The sequence below is a fragment of the Equus caballus genome, chromosome 10 (genome assembly GCF_041296265.1).
Source record: "Equus caballus isolate H_3958 breed thoroughbred chromosome 10, TB-T2T, whole genome shotgun sequence".
Lineage (NCBI taxonomy): Eukaryota > Metazoa > Chordata > Mammalia > Perissodactyla > Equidae > Equus > Equus caballus.
Genome location: NC_091693.1, coordinates 90,824,690 through 90,840,849, shown reverse-complemented (window position 1 = coordinate 90,840,849; position 16,160 = coordinate 90,824,690). Strand labels below are relative to the sequence as shown.

The following is a 16,160-nucleotide window of genomic DNA, read 5'->3' as shown; positions in this document are numbered from 1 at the left end:
ACAGAAGCAACAGCCCAGACACAAACCCACACATCTGCGACAGCTAATATTCGACAAAGGAGCCAAGAGCATACAATGGAGAAAGGAGAATCTCTTCAATAAATGGGTTTTGGTAAAACTGAACACCCACATGCAAAAGAATGAAAGTAGACCATTACCTTACACCATGTACAAAAATCAACTCAAAATGAATTAAAGACTTGAATGTAAGACCCGAAACCATGAAACTTCGAGAAGAAAACATAGGCAGTATGCTCTTTGACATCGGTCTTAGCAGCATATTTTCAAGTACCATGTCTAACTGGGTAAGGGAAACAAAAGAAAAAATGAAGAAATGGAACTACATCAAACTAAAAATCTTCTGCACAGCAAAGAAAACCATCAACAAAACAAAAGGACAACCTAACAATTGGGAGAAGATACTTGCAAACCATATATCAGATTAGGGGTTAATATCCAAAATATACTAAGAACTCATACATCTCAACAACAAAAAACCCAACAACCCAATTAAAAAATGGGCAAAAGATCTGAACAGAGATTTCTCCAAAGATATATGGATGGCCAACAGGCTTATGAAAAGATGCTCAACATCATTAGCTATTAGGGAAATGCAAATCAAAACTACAATGAGGTCACCTCATTCCGGTCAGAATGGCTATAATTAACAAGACAGGAAACAATTGTTGGAGAGGATGTGGAGAAGGGAACCCTAGTACACTGCTGGTGGGAGTGCAAACTGGTGCAGCCACTATGGAAAGCAGTATGGAGTATCCTCAGAAAATTAAGAATAGATCTACCATATGACCCAGCTATCCCACTGCTGGGTATTCATCCAAAGAACTTGAAAACACAAACGCATAAAGATACATGCACCTCTATGTTCATTGCAGCGTTATTCACAATAGCCAGGACTTGGAAGCAACCTAGGTGCCCATCAAGGGACGAATGGATAAAGAAGATGTGGTATTTATACACAATGGAATACTGCTCAGCCATAAGAAATGATGAAATCTGGCCATTTGTGACAACATTGATGGACCTTGAGCGTGTATGATGAGTGAAGTAAGTCAGAGGGAGAAAGTCAAATACCATACGATCTCACTCATAAGTAGAAGATAAAAGCAATGACAAACAAACACATAGCAATGGAGATTGGATTGCTGGTTACCAGAGGGGAAGGGGGGAGGGGGAGGGCAAAAGGGGTGCTTAGGCTCACGTGTGAGGGGATGGACTATAATTAGTTTTTGGGTGGTGAACATGATGTAATCTACACAGAATTCAAAATATATTATGATGTACATCTGAAAGCTATATAATGTTATAATCCAATGTTACTGCAATTAAAAAAAAAAGGACACAATGGCGTGTGCATGTATATATTTCTTCAAGTGTGTTTTCTAGGCATGACCAAATGGTCAGCAGTGACTGTCTCACATGATGAAATGCCTGGAGAGGAACCTAGTTCTCTTGGCAGAATTCTGTAAACAAAAGATATTTATATAAATTATTTTGATACATTTATTCGGTAAAGAAAAGTGTCTCACATATGAGATTTTTTAATGCATCTGAATCTTTATTCTACAACACAAGCAACATAAATACAATATCTTTTAAAATATTTTCTCTTTAGAATTTTCATTTTCACTTCGGATAAAATGTACACAAAATACGCTTGCAAGCTTGCTTACAGGGACCTGTTAAACAACAGACAGACGGATTGTATCAAATCAAACAGTTATATCAAGATACAAAGAAGGGTGGTTTCCTGTGTTTTTTAAAAAATAAATGTGACCAAACTGACTAAATAAGGCAAAACAGAAATTGTACTTCCTTGACCAGTCCTTTGGAGCAAAGGAAATGCTCTGAGGCTCCTGGTGAACGGGTTGCAAGGATGAATTTTGCGTTCTACAGATAAAATGGCATACTGACTCACATCTTTATGGCTATACCAAGCTTCGCTTATTTATAATTTTCAATGAAAACAAGTTGATTCTTTGGCATAAACAAGACAGGATAAAGGACCCTCACCACCACTGGCTTTAATGTTTAGAGTGGGAGACGGGGGTAGGGGAACTGTTCATAACGTGATTTAAGCTTATTCCTCTTCGAGAAGCAGGAAAATCATCTTGAATAATAGTCCTTTGGCTTCATTAGGGCCACAAACCTCTTATTCTTAGCTCCCTTCTTCCCAATCCCCTGACACAAAACCACCCAGCCCTTCCTTTCCCAGGAACGTCCTCTGGCTCCCATCAGCCACACCGATATCCCACCACGTGGCTGGAACTCAAGTGAAACCAAACATAGTAAAGCATTAATCTTTGTCCAGTTTTGCCTATTGAGTGGGAAACCGATTTTTATTAGAGAGGACCACTTCCGAAAAGAATCAGTTGGAATGCACAGGGAGGAGCAGAGAGCAGCTTGCACGTAATCACAAGGTAGCGTGGATGCCACCGGAGGCTGGAGTGTCAGGGGTTTGAGCTCCCCACTTAAAGAGGAAACATAACATTATACATGTTGGTTCAAAAGACTGACTTTTAGATTCCCCCGCCCCTTTTTGGCACCAGTTGGTAAAACAAATTCAAAATAAATTATTCCTAGAGATTAATTTTTAAAACTTAATTAAAAATCAGTTATTATTAAAAGAACACAATTTGCAAAAATGATTCTGGGAAACAAGTGAAATAAAAAAGCTTCAATTATTTCCTCTACAGAGGCAAGGACTTGAATCCTTGATATGATTAACACTTCGATGCGCTTTCTCATTCTAGTAAACATAGTCATTACTTTCTACTCATACAGCAATCTAAAGTAATTTAAATAACATCAGGGTATTTAAACATAAGTCTTTAGAGAAACTTTATTAGATCAATAAGAATTGTGTGTAATTAATACAGTTTATATGGTGATGATTTTAAGGTATATAATTTCTCTTGAATTATTCCCTCAATGATCCTTATGTTTTTAATGGAAAAAATTCTGAAGCTAATTAATTGAACAAAGTGTTAAGAGATAAACTAAGACCCCATCCATATTTGAGTTAATGTGACTTCACTGTATTCCCAGAGCATATTCATGACTTCTACGTTTTTCCCATGATTTGGAAGATGAGATCATGAACATTGTCTCCACTGTGCAGGCACACGCACAAACAAAACACATTTACCAAAAAGCTCTTAAAACAGGCACGTGTACTGCTCAAAAGGGGGTTGGTTCAGTTTGCAAATTTCCATGAAGCCATTTGGTAGGTTCCTTAGAGATAAATAAGATATTAAAATATTAATTTATACCAAGCAGCTAAGGGATGGATGACGGTGCATTCAGCAGGGATATCGTCTCTTGACGTGCTGATATTCTAATGACTAAGGAGGGATGCAAAACGACTGGCCAGTGAGCCACTGCGCAAACACCTCTGGAAGCCAGAAGCCAAGGCTGTAGCGGAGTCAACATGGGAACATCCCATTACAGATGCACGGACAGAAGGAACTCAAACGCGACATACTTAAGTCAAGTCACCTCAGGACAAGTCAAAGGGTCAGTGTAATACGAATGATCATCCATAGAATCAGCGTTTCTAGACACAAAGACCAGAAGCTCAGACCCATCTCACTCTCCACAGAACTTATACATTCATAGTCTTCCAGCTTGTAAACACCAGTCGCTGGGCTAAGAAACCTGGGCAGACTAAGCGGGAACGCTGCAGGGCTCCAGTCCCAGGGTGTCTGCCAAGGTTCGGTCCAGTTCTCCGCTAGTGCTTGTTGTCAGGCTGACCTCAAAGGCCGTAGCTGGAGGTGCTTTCAAGGCAGTGGTTCTCCACATGTGGTCCCCAGACCAGCAGCCCCATCCACACCCGGGGACAGGTTAGAAATGCAAATTTCCAGACCTAGTGAATCAGAAACCCTGGGCGTTGGTGAGCCCTCCAGGTGATTCTGATGTTTGCTAAAGTTTAAGAACCACTATTCTAAAGTCCGAGGACACTGGACAACCCCTACTTCACTCTGCATGGTAGGGAGTAACAGTACAAACACTCAGGGTGGTTGGAAAGGCTGGAAGACCCATCACCAGATAGGACTCACCAGCAGCTGACTGCAGCTTGTCACCAAGGCGGCCGGCCAGTCTCTCCTCCCTGGAGCCTCGCGTTATCCCTCAGCGGTAGAGGGAAAGGTTTTGCGGCGTGCTAGTGGTGTGGTGGTGGGTTTTCTTCAGTTAATAAGTGGTGCCGCTGTTTGAGGATGTTGAGCCCAGTTTTCAACTGAGTTTCTCCTAGACTATCCCAAGGGGTGACTTTTCTTTTTTGGTCTATCTTCCCTGAAGTAATAATTGTGTTTTGGAAATCTAAATGGTGTCCTAGTCCAAAACTTTGTTATCTCCACATAAAATACAAACATTACAACACAAGCAGAAGAAGAGGGTCTCACAGACAGTTTTCTAGACTGTTCCACTAATGAACGAGAACACATTTCTTTTTTTGATGAGGCATAATTATAATTTTTTACCAGTTTCATAAATCTTACCAATAAGCAGTTCATATTTCCAATAAAAAGTGCTTAAAAGTAGTCTCGCTTTCTGAAGGCCACACTAGATCTCATGGGGCTCACCGAGGTGGTCCCCAGCATGTGAGTCCTGTTGTCCACGTGATGCAGCACATGGCTGGGCCTCTACCTGACTCCTCGTCTGCGCAGCAGCAGAACTCTGAGGAGGCCTCATGGCACAGGGCACCGTGGGTTCCGACCCGATGCCCTCAGTACCTGGGCCTTTAAGCACTCTCGCCCCACCAGTGGCATCCTCTTCCGACCAGGGCCTTCGGCATACCCTTGCATTCTGACTGCCTGCAAACCTAGTGTTACCCACTCCCAGGAGCAAGTGGAGGCACTGTGGCTACAGGGCACTTCATTCTGAGCAACTGGACGGGAACTCAAAGGTTTCCAAATTGTGCATGTCCTTCTGACACAGACTGGTTCTTGGCATAACAGCTGGTCATGAATAACATTATTCCTTCATTTCCACCTAACTTAGTGAGTTTTCTAAATTCTACTGAGGCTCTGCCTTAAGATTAAAATTTAGATTTTGTTTCCTTTATTTTCAAACAGACAAAAAATATTATGTTATATATGATCTTTCTGTGTATAAACACTACCTTTTTCTTATTCTTTTTTTAACTCTATTTTTAAAATATCCATTACATTATAGATCTGGGATATCAAGCAATTTCCACTTATTTTAACTTTCCAATTCCTCAGAACACTAGCGTGTGTGCACTAGTAGGTGAAGCAGAGCGAGCAGGCCTTCGAAATGCAGGAGTGCCGCTTGTGCAACCAACTTTGCCATTTACTGGTTATCTCTGGCAAGTTTCTTAAACTCTCTAAGTCCTCATCTGAAAAAATGAGGCAAACAGGACCTGCTTCACAAGGTGTCATTGTGAGAATTAAACAGGACAACGTGGGTGAAGTCCAGTCACAGTGGCACTCAACAAACGCCACTCTCCTGCCGGCTGCACCCTCCTGCTGTTGTGGCTCCAGCAAAGGTCTTCATGCTGTTCTGTCTGATGGGACTGATGCTGAGGAAGGATAGGCTCCCACGTGGGCGGTATTGTGATGTGTTTGGGGAAGTCAAGGGTCTCTGTTGCATAATTGTGTTACCTTCTTACAGTTAAGGCTGTTGATTGTACATACCTCTCCTTAGACCAAGAAGCCTAATGATATCATATCAACAAGTTCCCTTCTAAAGGTACTCCTGAAGTATGTTAGCATTTTTTCACATTTGATGAAAATACTTCAATCAGAGCTGCTGTGTACGTTAGCTTCTGTCTTGGTCAGTCATTAAACAGCCTAAAAATGGTAAAAGGAGCTCTAGCTTTGCATCGATGGAGAAGGCTAGAAAACCACCACAAGGGAGGGATGACAAGAGGGTATAAAAGCTGGTCAGGAGACGCAAGCCCAGGCGCGAGCTGAGGAGCAGCGCACTAGCTCCTGTAAACCTGCGCCTGGAGGGCCCTCAGGCAGGAGGTCCTCCACCTTTGAGTTTGCAGCCCTTCTTTACCAAAGAAGGGGAGGGCAAATGCCTGACAGAGTTGTGGGTCCAGAGCTCTGCACATCCTCCCCTGGTTTTATTCTCCGGACTTGGTCAGGCCAGCACTAGAGAAGAGTGTGGACACAGGGTGGGGCAGACCTGTTTTCATAAACCAGCCCTGGATGCCACAATGGAGACTGCGGGGGATGAATTCAGACTTCTGAACAATGAACTAACACGCTCTGGGACATGACATCCATAAACTGAGACTGGCTTCCTCTGAATTTTTACACTTTATAAAAAGTTACTACATGTAAACATTTTTTAATTACTCTGCTTTACTGAAGCTTTTTCCCCCCAGTAAATTTTGTATTATTGACGGGCTCACAAAGGAGAACTGAACCTCAGACAAACTGCAAAAAAACCCCAAACAACCAAGGTGCACTGCTTTTGTTAAATAAAAATGGATCTACCCAACTTTCAATTCTACTTACAATATATAAAAATTCAAAAGTATGGAACACAGCTCACTGCTATCCCAACAATTCAATGCTTGTTAAGATCAAATAGTCGATCTGTTTCTAAACCTGAATTATCATCGAATGAGCAAAAGCTGAAGGCAGGGCATTCTGTGGAGCTGGAAAGCGCCTTCTGAGTAATTCTGTAGTGACCCCTGCTCGGCACACCGGATGGTAAGGGTCTTGGCGACGGCCTAAGCAAGCCCGGGACCGTCTCCCTTGGAGCCTTGCAGGCTGCGGTACATTCTCAGGGAAGACAAAGTTTACAAACACCAGAACCGAATGAAGTTCTCAGTTTTAAATCCTTACTTCCATACTGAAGAGCTGATGCTTTATTTTTACAGGATGACATTCGATTACGGATGATTTTTAGGGGCTGGAAAAAGTCTACTGTACGTCTTAAGAAGCTAACTCTACTCTCGAGAACGTATATGAGTGGGCTTGACTGAGGAGTTTCAATCATTACAGTAATTTAAGAAATATTAAGTATACAGTAAATAATAAGATAAAGCTTCCAAACTAATTTTCCAGTAATATTCAGGAAAAGAAACATCCACTTAAAACACTAGCCTGAATGAAAAGACCCCAAACACAGGGTGATTGACTCGCCAGGCAGGAGAACCATGCTAAAGTGAAAACGTACTCTGCTAAACTTCACACTGTGCCCCTCTTCCTCAGTTTATTTTCTTCTGAGACCAGAGCTTGTGTAACGGACACCACAACGTCCTGTGACTGTTGTATACACTTTTAGGTTTAAAATGATTTCCTCATGATCTGCTTCCCCACCCTCCCCTGAGAAGTCTGCTCACTGGATGGAGAACTGAGTTCCTTTCCTCCATGGGTGTCCACATAAAATAAGTTGCATTTCAATGTTTTGTTTTCTTAATGACCAAATGTACCTATGTTCAGATAACTGGAGCATAGAAATGTCTGTGCGACAAAAGACTAAGGCACCTTTCTTTCTTTCTCTTTCCCTTTTTGTCTTGGGAGCAAAAGCAAAGACTCATGGGACAGTCAAGGTGGCCAGTCCCTTTAGGCCTCATGACAACACCACCACTGGGTACTGTGTGTCAGAGGCTGTCGTGCTACAGACTTAAACCCTGCCAGGAAAGAATTCTCTTCCTCCAGAAACAGGGAAATAAGGCACAACAGTACCTTACTGAAGAGGTGGGTGCCTACTAACCAGAAGATCCTGACAACTTAGGAACAATTTGGAATGTTCTGGAATATTTCAGAGTAAGTCATCCCTCTCTTGATTATGACACCCAAGAACATATTTTTCCAGCTGTTTTCTTCCCTGCCAAACACATAATCATAACATAAATCTTCCTCCAATTAATAATGTCTGGTACAGGATGTGTGAGTGTATGTCAGCCTGACTTACCAGTAGGCATTTCTTTAACAATTGCATTATTTTTTTAAAAAATGATAGATCAATGGATCAATGTAGTGTTTTCAAAGGAGTGGTCCTTGAAAGTGATCCTTTTTGGGATAACATTGCAGGCAAAAGCACTGGGAAATAAACTTGAAGATTTAGAAATGTGTCAAGGAATGCAGACTCTTCTGAAATAATGTGCAAAATCAGAGTATCACTGTGTCATCTAGACATGACCTTAGTACCCGGAACAGCCCTGGCACTGATGAGCCAGGAGCTGCTGGTTGTCCTGAGGCACTGGTTCTGGTGGGAAATACTACCAGCTGGACTGGCAGGCACACTCTATCCTCGAACCCTTGCTACTGCCTTCCTTGGGATCAGAACGTGAGTCTTCTACACAATGATGTCGTAGACACGGCCCACTCTGCCGAGCCACTCTCTCACAGCCTGGCGGACTCTGATGTCCGTCACGTGGCAGGTCAGCTGGCTGATGCACGGGAACACTGCTGGCTGGAGGGCTGTGAAGGTCTGGTCTGGGAGGGTCTGAATCTGATTGAGAACTGTTAGCACCATGTTGGTCCACGCCTAAGAGAGAGAGGTAAGAGAATTAGCAGCTTTCTCCAGGGGACTTGGCTGAACTCTCGGGGGTAGCTAAGCCCTCTCCATCTGCAAATGAGTTTTCTCAGGCTTCAGGCTGCAATAAATTAGTCTTTATTAATTTAATGTGCATATAATAAATTGTCATTTTAAGTTCATATATATAAGGAATAGCAGAGACTCATTTAACATTAGGAATACCTTATTTTCAGTTTTCACAAACTACAAAAATCTTATTTATTCCTCAGATATTTAAAGACTCTCTTGCCTTCTCAGAATGAAATTTCCACAGGCCATATGACACTTTAAATCAGCAGTCCCTATAATGCCAAGAAAACTTGGAATAGGTCTACGTTAATTTAGGATAACTTTTAAAATCATAAGGAAACCTCCAAGAGATGAAAAGGCAACTAAAGTATGTTATTTGTCAAGAAGCCCAGCTTTTAAAGAACAGCCATGCATCCCAGTTTGACTACTCTCACCGATCTAGTCTAGTCTTCTGCAGATTCTGAATTACGAAGTTCAGTTCTATGCTGAAGATAATCAAAGGAAAATAAGGTATCTTGCAAAATTCATACTAATTGAAATTTATGTTCATTCTAAGAATATACTCCTGTGTAGGTTCACAGAATCCTAGGGCCCAAGATCTCCTAACTCACTATGCCGCAACAGGGGTCTACAGTTGAAGATAAACATCCAGATTATTTTTAAAGGGCTCTTCACGACTCTAGGTCCCTCTTTGCCATCTCATCTCTTCTCAAACTGAACAAAACAGTACCAACACTGTTTTCTTCTCAAACTCATTTTTGATGTAGCACAGAATTACAAATATTAACTATATGAAGGAACAGAAACACTCAAAGCCCTCAGAAGAACGACAATTTGTATGCGCTTGGGATGGGTTAGAAAACTTGAGAGGAAACAGTTCACGGTACCACACAGGACATGCAGCTGGCCACCTTTGTTTAGCAATTCTCCATAACTGGAGAACTCCTCCAGTGCTGGCTTCAAGTGACAAACTCAGGACTCACTGACAGTTAAAGTCCATCCCTTTCAAAAGCTTTAGCTTCATCTTATTTATACAGATGGGTTCCTAACTCTCAAAATATGTCATGACCTATGAACCCCATTCCTGAAACTGTGTGAGAATAGCATTTCCGTTTTGCACTGACCTGCTGACACACGGACGCTGGTCTCGCCCAGGTGGCCCTCTGACCTGGGAGGTAAATCAGGCTCACCCCTCCTGGTGGGGACACATCTGCTACTGGAACCCCTGCTCCCCTGCCCATGCCACCTGCGCCCGGCTCTCCCGCCGGCGGCACCCACCTGGATCTGCGCCTCAGCGTCCCTTGCGGAGATGCTCAGGGAGCTGCCGGTGGAGCCGGAGCGCGGCCTCCTCTCCTGTCGCAGCAGCTCGGGGCCCGCGCTGACGGAGTGGCGCATGTGACCCTGGTCTATCAGGTGCTGGGGCCGCTGTAGCAGGGGGGAGTCGGGGCCCCTGGGGCCCAGGGCCTCCGCCTTCTTCTCCACCTTGGCCTCTCTAGGGAACGGCGGCAGGTTATGCTGCTGCTTCCTCCGTTTGTACTCGGCCATCAGCTTTGAGATGGTCTTGTCAGCTGCCATGGTGCAGATCCTGTTGCCCGCGCTCTCCCACCACTCCTTCTTCCTGCTGGCATCCTTCTTCTCCCCCTTGGGACTCGGGGGCGGTGGCAGCTCCCCACTGGCCCCCCTCAGGCTCAGGGACCCACCCGTGTGATCCCGTGTCTGACTCCGGTCATCCTCAGAGGGGGTATCTTTCCCCGAGAATCCCCCGGTTGACGGGGTTGATGACTCGGACGGGAAGGAGGGGAGGGTAAAGGACAGGTCGCTCTTGAAGGGAGGAGCCTCCTCCATGCTGTTCTCCAGGTCCAGGTGCATCTGGATATAGTTGTTGCACAATTCCATGCACAGCTTGTGCAGCCGCTTGACCAGCCACGCCCAGTCTGCATTGCTGATGGGCTGGACGCTCAGGGAGGGCATCCGAGCCCTCCACTGCCTCTTCTCCTTGCCTCTTGGGGGGCTCACCTGGGCAGTCTCCTCAAAGATGTCTTCATCTTCTGATGAACACTGCTGGGAAGAGTCTGTGCTTCTCTCGTCATCTTCAAAAAGAACCTTCTTCACTTGCTCGGCAGTGATGGCTTCTTGACTGGTGAGGATAGCGCAGACCAGTGCGTGGAAGTAGATGTTAAAACTCATGGCAGACTGGCGGTACAGGTTGGCAGCACCCCCGATGCCAGACACTTTCTTCAGCAGGCACTTTAGCCCAGGGCTGGTGTCGAACTCTCTGGCCGTCCGGTATGAATCCAGCAGCAGGTCAAATATGACCGCCAGGTTCTGCATGGAGATGTACCTGAGGAAGCCGGCCAGCTTGGCTTCGGGCAGTTGGACGGTCTTCTCCTCTCCAGGAGATGGGCGTTTGACAAACTCTTCCAACAAGATATCATATAAGTTCTGCAGCAACACCTGGTGAGACAGGAGGCTCACCACGATCTCCCTGAAAGAAACACTATAAGCAAAGAGAGGGCTGGTTAGGAGCTGCCGGCCTCACACGAGTCACTGTAAAGCCATCCGGACATCACACATTTCAGACGACACACGCAAAATAACAAGGTGAACTACTTGTATTTTAATGTCTTTCTTAAAAAAGGGCAAGCTTCCCAGGGCATCACATGGTAACCATGACAATTAATGGAATTCCAGATACTTTATGGAATTAACGTAAGTTATGACACTGAATTAATTATCAACAAGCCTCAGAAAACAAACACAACAGTTTCACAAAATATTTTTAATGTGCCATCGTCCCCCCTTATCTGCAGTTTTGGCTACCCACCACAACCTGAGGCCCGAAAATATTAAACGGAAAATTCCAGAAATAACTCATGAGTCTTACATTGTATGACATTCTGAGTAGTGTGATGAAATCTCGTGCCCTCTGCCTGGGACCTGGATCGCCTGTTTGTCCAGCATATCCACGCTGTAATGCTACTGTGTGTATCACTCAGTAGCAGTGTCGGTTATCAGATCGAATGTCAAGTATGGCAGTGCTTGTGTTTAAGAAACCCTTATTTTACTTAATAATAGCCCCAAAGTGCAAGAGTACTGATGCTGGAAATTCGGATATGCCAAAGAGAAGCTACTGTTAATCTCTTACTGTGCCTAGTTTATAAACTAAACTTTATCACAGGTATGTATGCATAGGAAAGAACATATTACGTGTAGGGCTCAGTACTATCCAGGTTGCAGGCATCCACAGGAGGTCCCGGAACGTGTCCCGTGTGGATAAGGGGGAGCTACTGTAGCACCATTATGGGATGTGACACATCTTATTTTCTTTCATAGCTATGAGTAATAAAACACAGCAAATGAAGAAAGCAACAATTTTTGTTGAGTTATATTAATTTTAGTTGGCCTTTTCCCTATCCTTTGCCAACTTTTCTTAAACCCAAAGTTTTCAGAATCTTATTGAAGTCTGGCTTTGCAGGAACCAAACCAGTTTTCCAGGATTAAATGTAAATGCTTTATGCACATGTCTGTAAAAACCTGAGTGCCTCCAGCATGGGAGACAGAGCAGAGCCAACACCAAGAAGGGGTAGTAACATCAGAGGTATTAGGAGGCTAACATTTTCAAGGAAAGAAACTGATAATGTAATTCACAGCCTTCTGAAACAAACTTAGGAAAGAGTGCGATGTTCGCTCAGCACATGTGAATCCCTCTGCACCCTTCCCGCCCATGTAGTCTGGATGCTCATCCGTATCCACTGAGATGCCCCTGGGGTAGCTGTGTGGGATGGGGAGCGGGGAGAGGGCATACCCCCCGGACATCTGGCCCGGTCACGACAACCTCACGCTCTTCCTGCCTGGGCCCAGGGGAGAAGGCAGCATCAGAGAGGAGGGCTCCAACACTTGGTGGTTTGGCCCTGTTTGTTTGGATTCTTCTACTAAGAAAACAATTTTAATCCCAGATACTGCGTTCATGGACATTTTGATTCACCATGTGGTTTTGGGTTTATGGTTTCATGCTCTTTCCACTGCTCTTAGAATTTCATGAAAATAGTTAGAATTCCCATAACTGACAATTACAAAATTATGACAACTCTTATTAACAATATTGATTTCAAAGGTCCAATCATTAATAATTTTTTCCTTTATTATCACATGTCCTAGCTATAACCTTGAATTCAAAAATTATTTTATAACTAGCAGAAAAGAACAAAAAATCCTCCCAAGTCTGTTTAATGGCTGATCTTGCTCCCTGTGCAGTGGTATAGTGAGAGAAAACACAGCCCACTCAGCAATGGGATGCTCTAGCAACACCTGATGAAAGGGCTGATGCAAAGCCACGTCTGAATTATCTTTTTCTTTTGCTGAGGAAGATTCACCCTGAGCTAACATCTGTGCCAACCTTCCTCTATTTTTTAGCATGTGGACCACCAGCACAGCATGGCTGCCAACAGAGTGGTGTAGGTCCACGCCCAGAACTGAACACAGGCTGCTGAAGTGGAATGTGCCAAACTTAACCACTAGGCCCCCGGGGCTGGCCCCATGTCTGGATTATCTCTGTCAACAAGACATTCCCTTTGATGTTTTAGGATATAAAATTGCTAACTGCGTGTGTAGGAAAGGACAGAAAATCCCCTTGACTTCAGGTTCAAGCTAAAGATGATGCAGCAACTAGAAAACAAAGAAGGGAAGAAGCAGCAACACTGAAGAGATGAAAATTTCAGAAAGATACCGACAGGGTGAAATCACTGTTTACAGACGTGCAACTCAGCCCTCTGTGCTGGCAGGGTACAGGAAAGACGGGGAACACACTTTTCACTTTGCTGTACCCTGTGTCCCAACCTTTTTCTCAGCACAGCCTGCAAGGGGCCTGGGACGCAGTGGACTCACACCACCCACTCCTCGCCAGACGCAGAATGCAAAGGGGAGCAGGCATCCACATTGGCTGCTGGAGAGTTCACTGCAGAACAGGCACCGACTGAAGGCACGCCCATGTCAGCTGCACCAGAGACAAACAGATGCACGGTTTAAAGTGCATCTTAAAGCTCCAAGCAAGGTCATGTGGACTGTGTAAAGCTTGGGGCCATCCATGTCAAAGCCATTCATCTAAACGCGGCAGTCTGGGTTAATCTAGGCCTGGTTTCCCAGGGGTGACTTCAATGGGGCCTCTGAGGATGCACCTGACAGGCGCACATGCAAACTTTTCTTACGTCTAACTCACCTCCCACCACATCCTGTGCTAAGTTAAGAATTGCCACCATAATGAGTCAAATCCAAGAATGCAAAATACAAAGTTTGGCAAAGAGCCCTAAAGAATGTCAGGGAATATTTTCTGGCTCCGTGGCCAGTGGGCTCTGCTATGGAGTACGCTCTTCCTGTTTTACTGAATTTCATCGAGGGGGTAACTGTCTAATAGTACTAAGTAAACTGATGCACCATGTTGATAAATTTTTAACTATTAACCCTTTAAAAGCTTTAAACCAATAGCATTGGCGTGGCAGGCAATCCTCGTCCGTTTTATTTATACTGTGAATTCAGCCTGCTCTTCCACTTCCTTCCTACTTTTACTTCAAAAAATATTCCAGCAAGAAAAATTGGCCAAAAGGAAACTAGAAATATAAGGAAGCAGGCAGGGAAAGAACAGAAATTCTGAAACAGATCAACGCTCGAAGATGTGAAAAGGAGCCACCACCTTTGGTACATAAGCGACCATCACTTGGAAACCAGGCTCCAGTGGGGGAGGTGGGGCCAGATTTGGGAGGAGCCCTGGGAATGTCGGTGAAGTCCTGTCTCTGAACCTCAGCAGCAGGTTCACAGCTGTTCTAGTTCCTACTCATGCTTCATAATTTTTTTTCTTTATATTTCACACACTTGGCTAAAAAATTAGTACCTGGAAATTTCACCTAAATGATTGTTTTAATCAAACTGCTATACTGACTGGCTAACTTTTGGAAAAATCACCCTCTTTCTTTCTAAAAAGGAAATGGTAAAGGACACAGGCGTTGTGCTCAGTCAGACCCGGTTTTGATTCCAGCTCTGCCACTTTGCAGTTGCGTGTCCCCTGAATAAGCAGCCCAGCCTCTGCGAGTGTTTCCTCGCGAACAAGATGGAAGCCAGAATGTCTGTCTGCAGTTACCGCCATGACCACCAGTGCGTCCCAAGTTCCAGGTGGGAAATTTCAGCTACCGCCTGCCTTCATCTCCAACTACAGGACGACAGTGTCTAGGCAGGTAACAGAATTCAAGGAGGGCAAGTTTTCTGTGGCAGGCACAGCTCCTCTGTCTCCTGACCACTGTATTGCTCACGAGAAGTTGATGCGTTTCTCACCAAAACACTATGACTCATGCCTCAAACTACAATTATTTTTTTTAAAAAGATTATAATATGTATCATGGTATAGACACACTAGAATTATTTTTTTAAAAAAGATTATAATATATATCATGCTATAGACACACTGAGTTGTGTCCCCTCAAAATTTCTAACCCCCAGGACCTCAGAATGTGGCTGTATTTGGAGCCAGGGTCTTTAAAGAGGAGATTAAGTTAAAATGCAGTCACGTGTCTGGGCTCTAATCCAACACAACCAGGATTCTTCAAAGAGGAAGAGGTTAGGACACACAGGGACAAAGGGAAGAACATGTGAAGACACAGGGAGAAGAGACCCAGGAAGAAGCCAAGGAGAGAGGCCTCATGAGAAACTAACTCTGCTGACATCCTCACCTTGGACGTCCAGCCTCCAGAACTGTGAGGAAATGCATTCTTGTTGTTTGAGCCCCCAGTTTATGGTACTTTGTTATGGTAGCCCTAGCAACCACACATGTGAAATGTGGGAAATTTGGTTAAAAGGCCAACAATGTGGTATGAAACCTTTGCTAGACGACTCCACAAATGCCTCCAGTATTCTGGGCCAAAGTCTGGTTGACAGTGAGCCAGACCTGGGGCACGCAACTTCCCTACTTGCCGCTCACCTCTTCTTGGCGTGCCCGTTTTGCTTCTCATCTGGAGGCAGCTCGATAATAAGCTGACAGGACTGGGCGTGATCCAAGTTGTTTGGGGTCTTTGGTGAGCACTGAGTGTCCAACATAAACACCTGTGGGGGGCACAAAGGAGAGTTCAGAGCTCCACCATCCTCGACCCGACTCAACCAGGGATGAGCTGGAGGGCCTGGGCAAGTGGCTGGCTCTTTCTACTCATTTTCTCACCCATGACGAGAGGTCGATGATGGTTTCCTACCTGGTGTGTTTGTGGAAAGAATTAAATAGCTTAACATGTACGTTTCACATGAAAGCACTGGAGGAGTAAACACTCAGTAAATGTTAGCTGCCCACGCTAATGCTAACACAGTGCGAGCCCCCACAGCACGACAGCTCATTACATTCCGAGAGCCAGCACCGACGCCTCCCCCTAGGGGTGAACGGAGAGGCTGTGTTTGCAAAGCTCTTCTCTGATTCTGACTTCTCTGGTTCTGACGTCTGTTTGGTACGGTGTTCCATCCAATGCAGGAATAAGAACTTAATCAGGACGTCCTGTCTGGACGACTGATGGGCCATGCTCCCTACTAGATGATGGGAGATGTGACTGAGAAAAGAGCCCCCACTTCCCAGATTCTTGTCCCAC

At 44.5% G+C, this 16,160-nt stretch overlaps 1 protein-coding gene across 6 annotated transcripts in view; it reads right to left on the bottom strand.

The window, feature by feature from the left end:
• Positions 1–1,555: 1,555 nt before the first annotated feature.
• The window catches only part of ARFGEF3 (ARFGEF family member 3), a 146,623-nt gene continuing 132,018 nt past the window's right edge, over positions 1,556–16,160 (bottom strand). For all 6 annotated transcript variants that reach the window (XM_023651189.2, XM_023651191.2, XM_023651192.2 and 3 more), the window contains 3 exons: positions 15,512–15,633; positions 9,826–11,044; positions 1,556–8,487 (listed from right to left, as the gene is read on the bottom strand). In XM_023651189.2, coding sequence (XP_023506957.2) covers positions 8,296–8,487; positions 9,826–11,044; positions 15,512–15,633 — 1,533 coding nt within the window. In that variant the 3' untranslated portion in view covers positions 1,556–8,295. The remainder of the gene's footprint in view (positions 8,488–9,825; positions 11,045–15,511; positions 15,634–16,160) is intronic.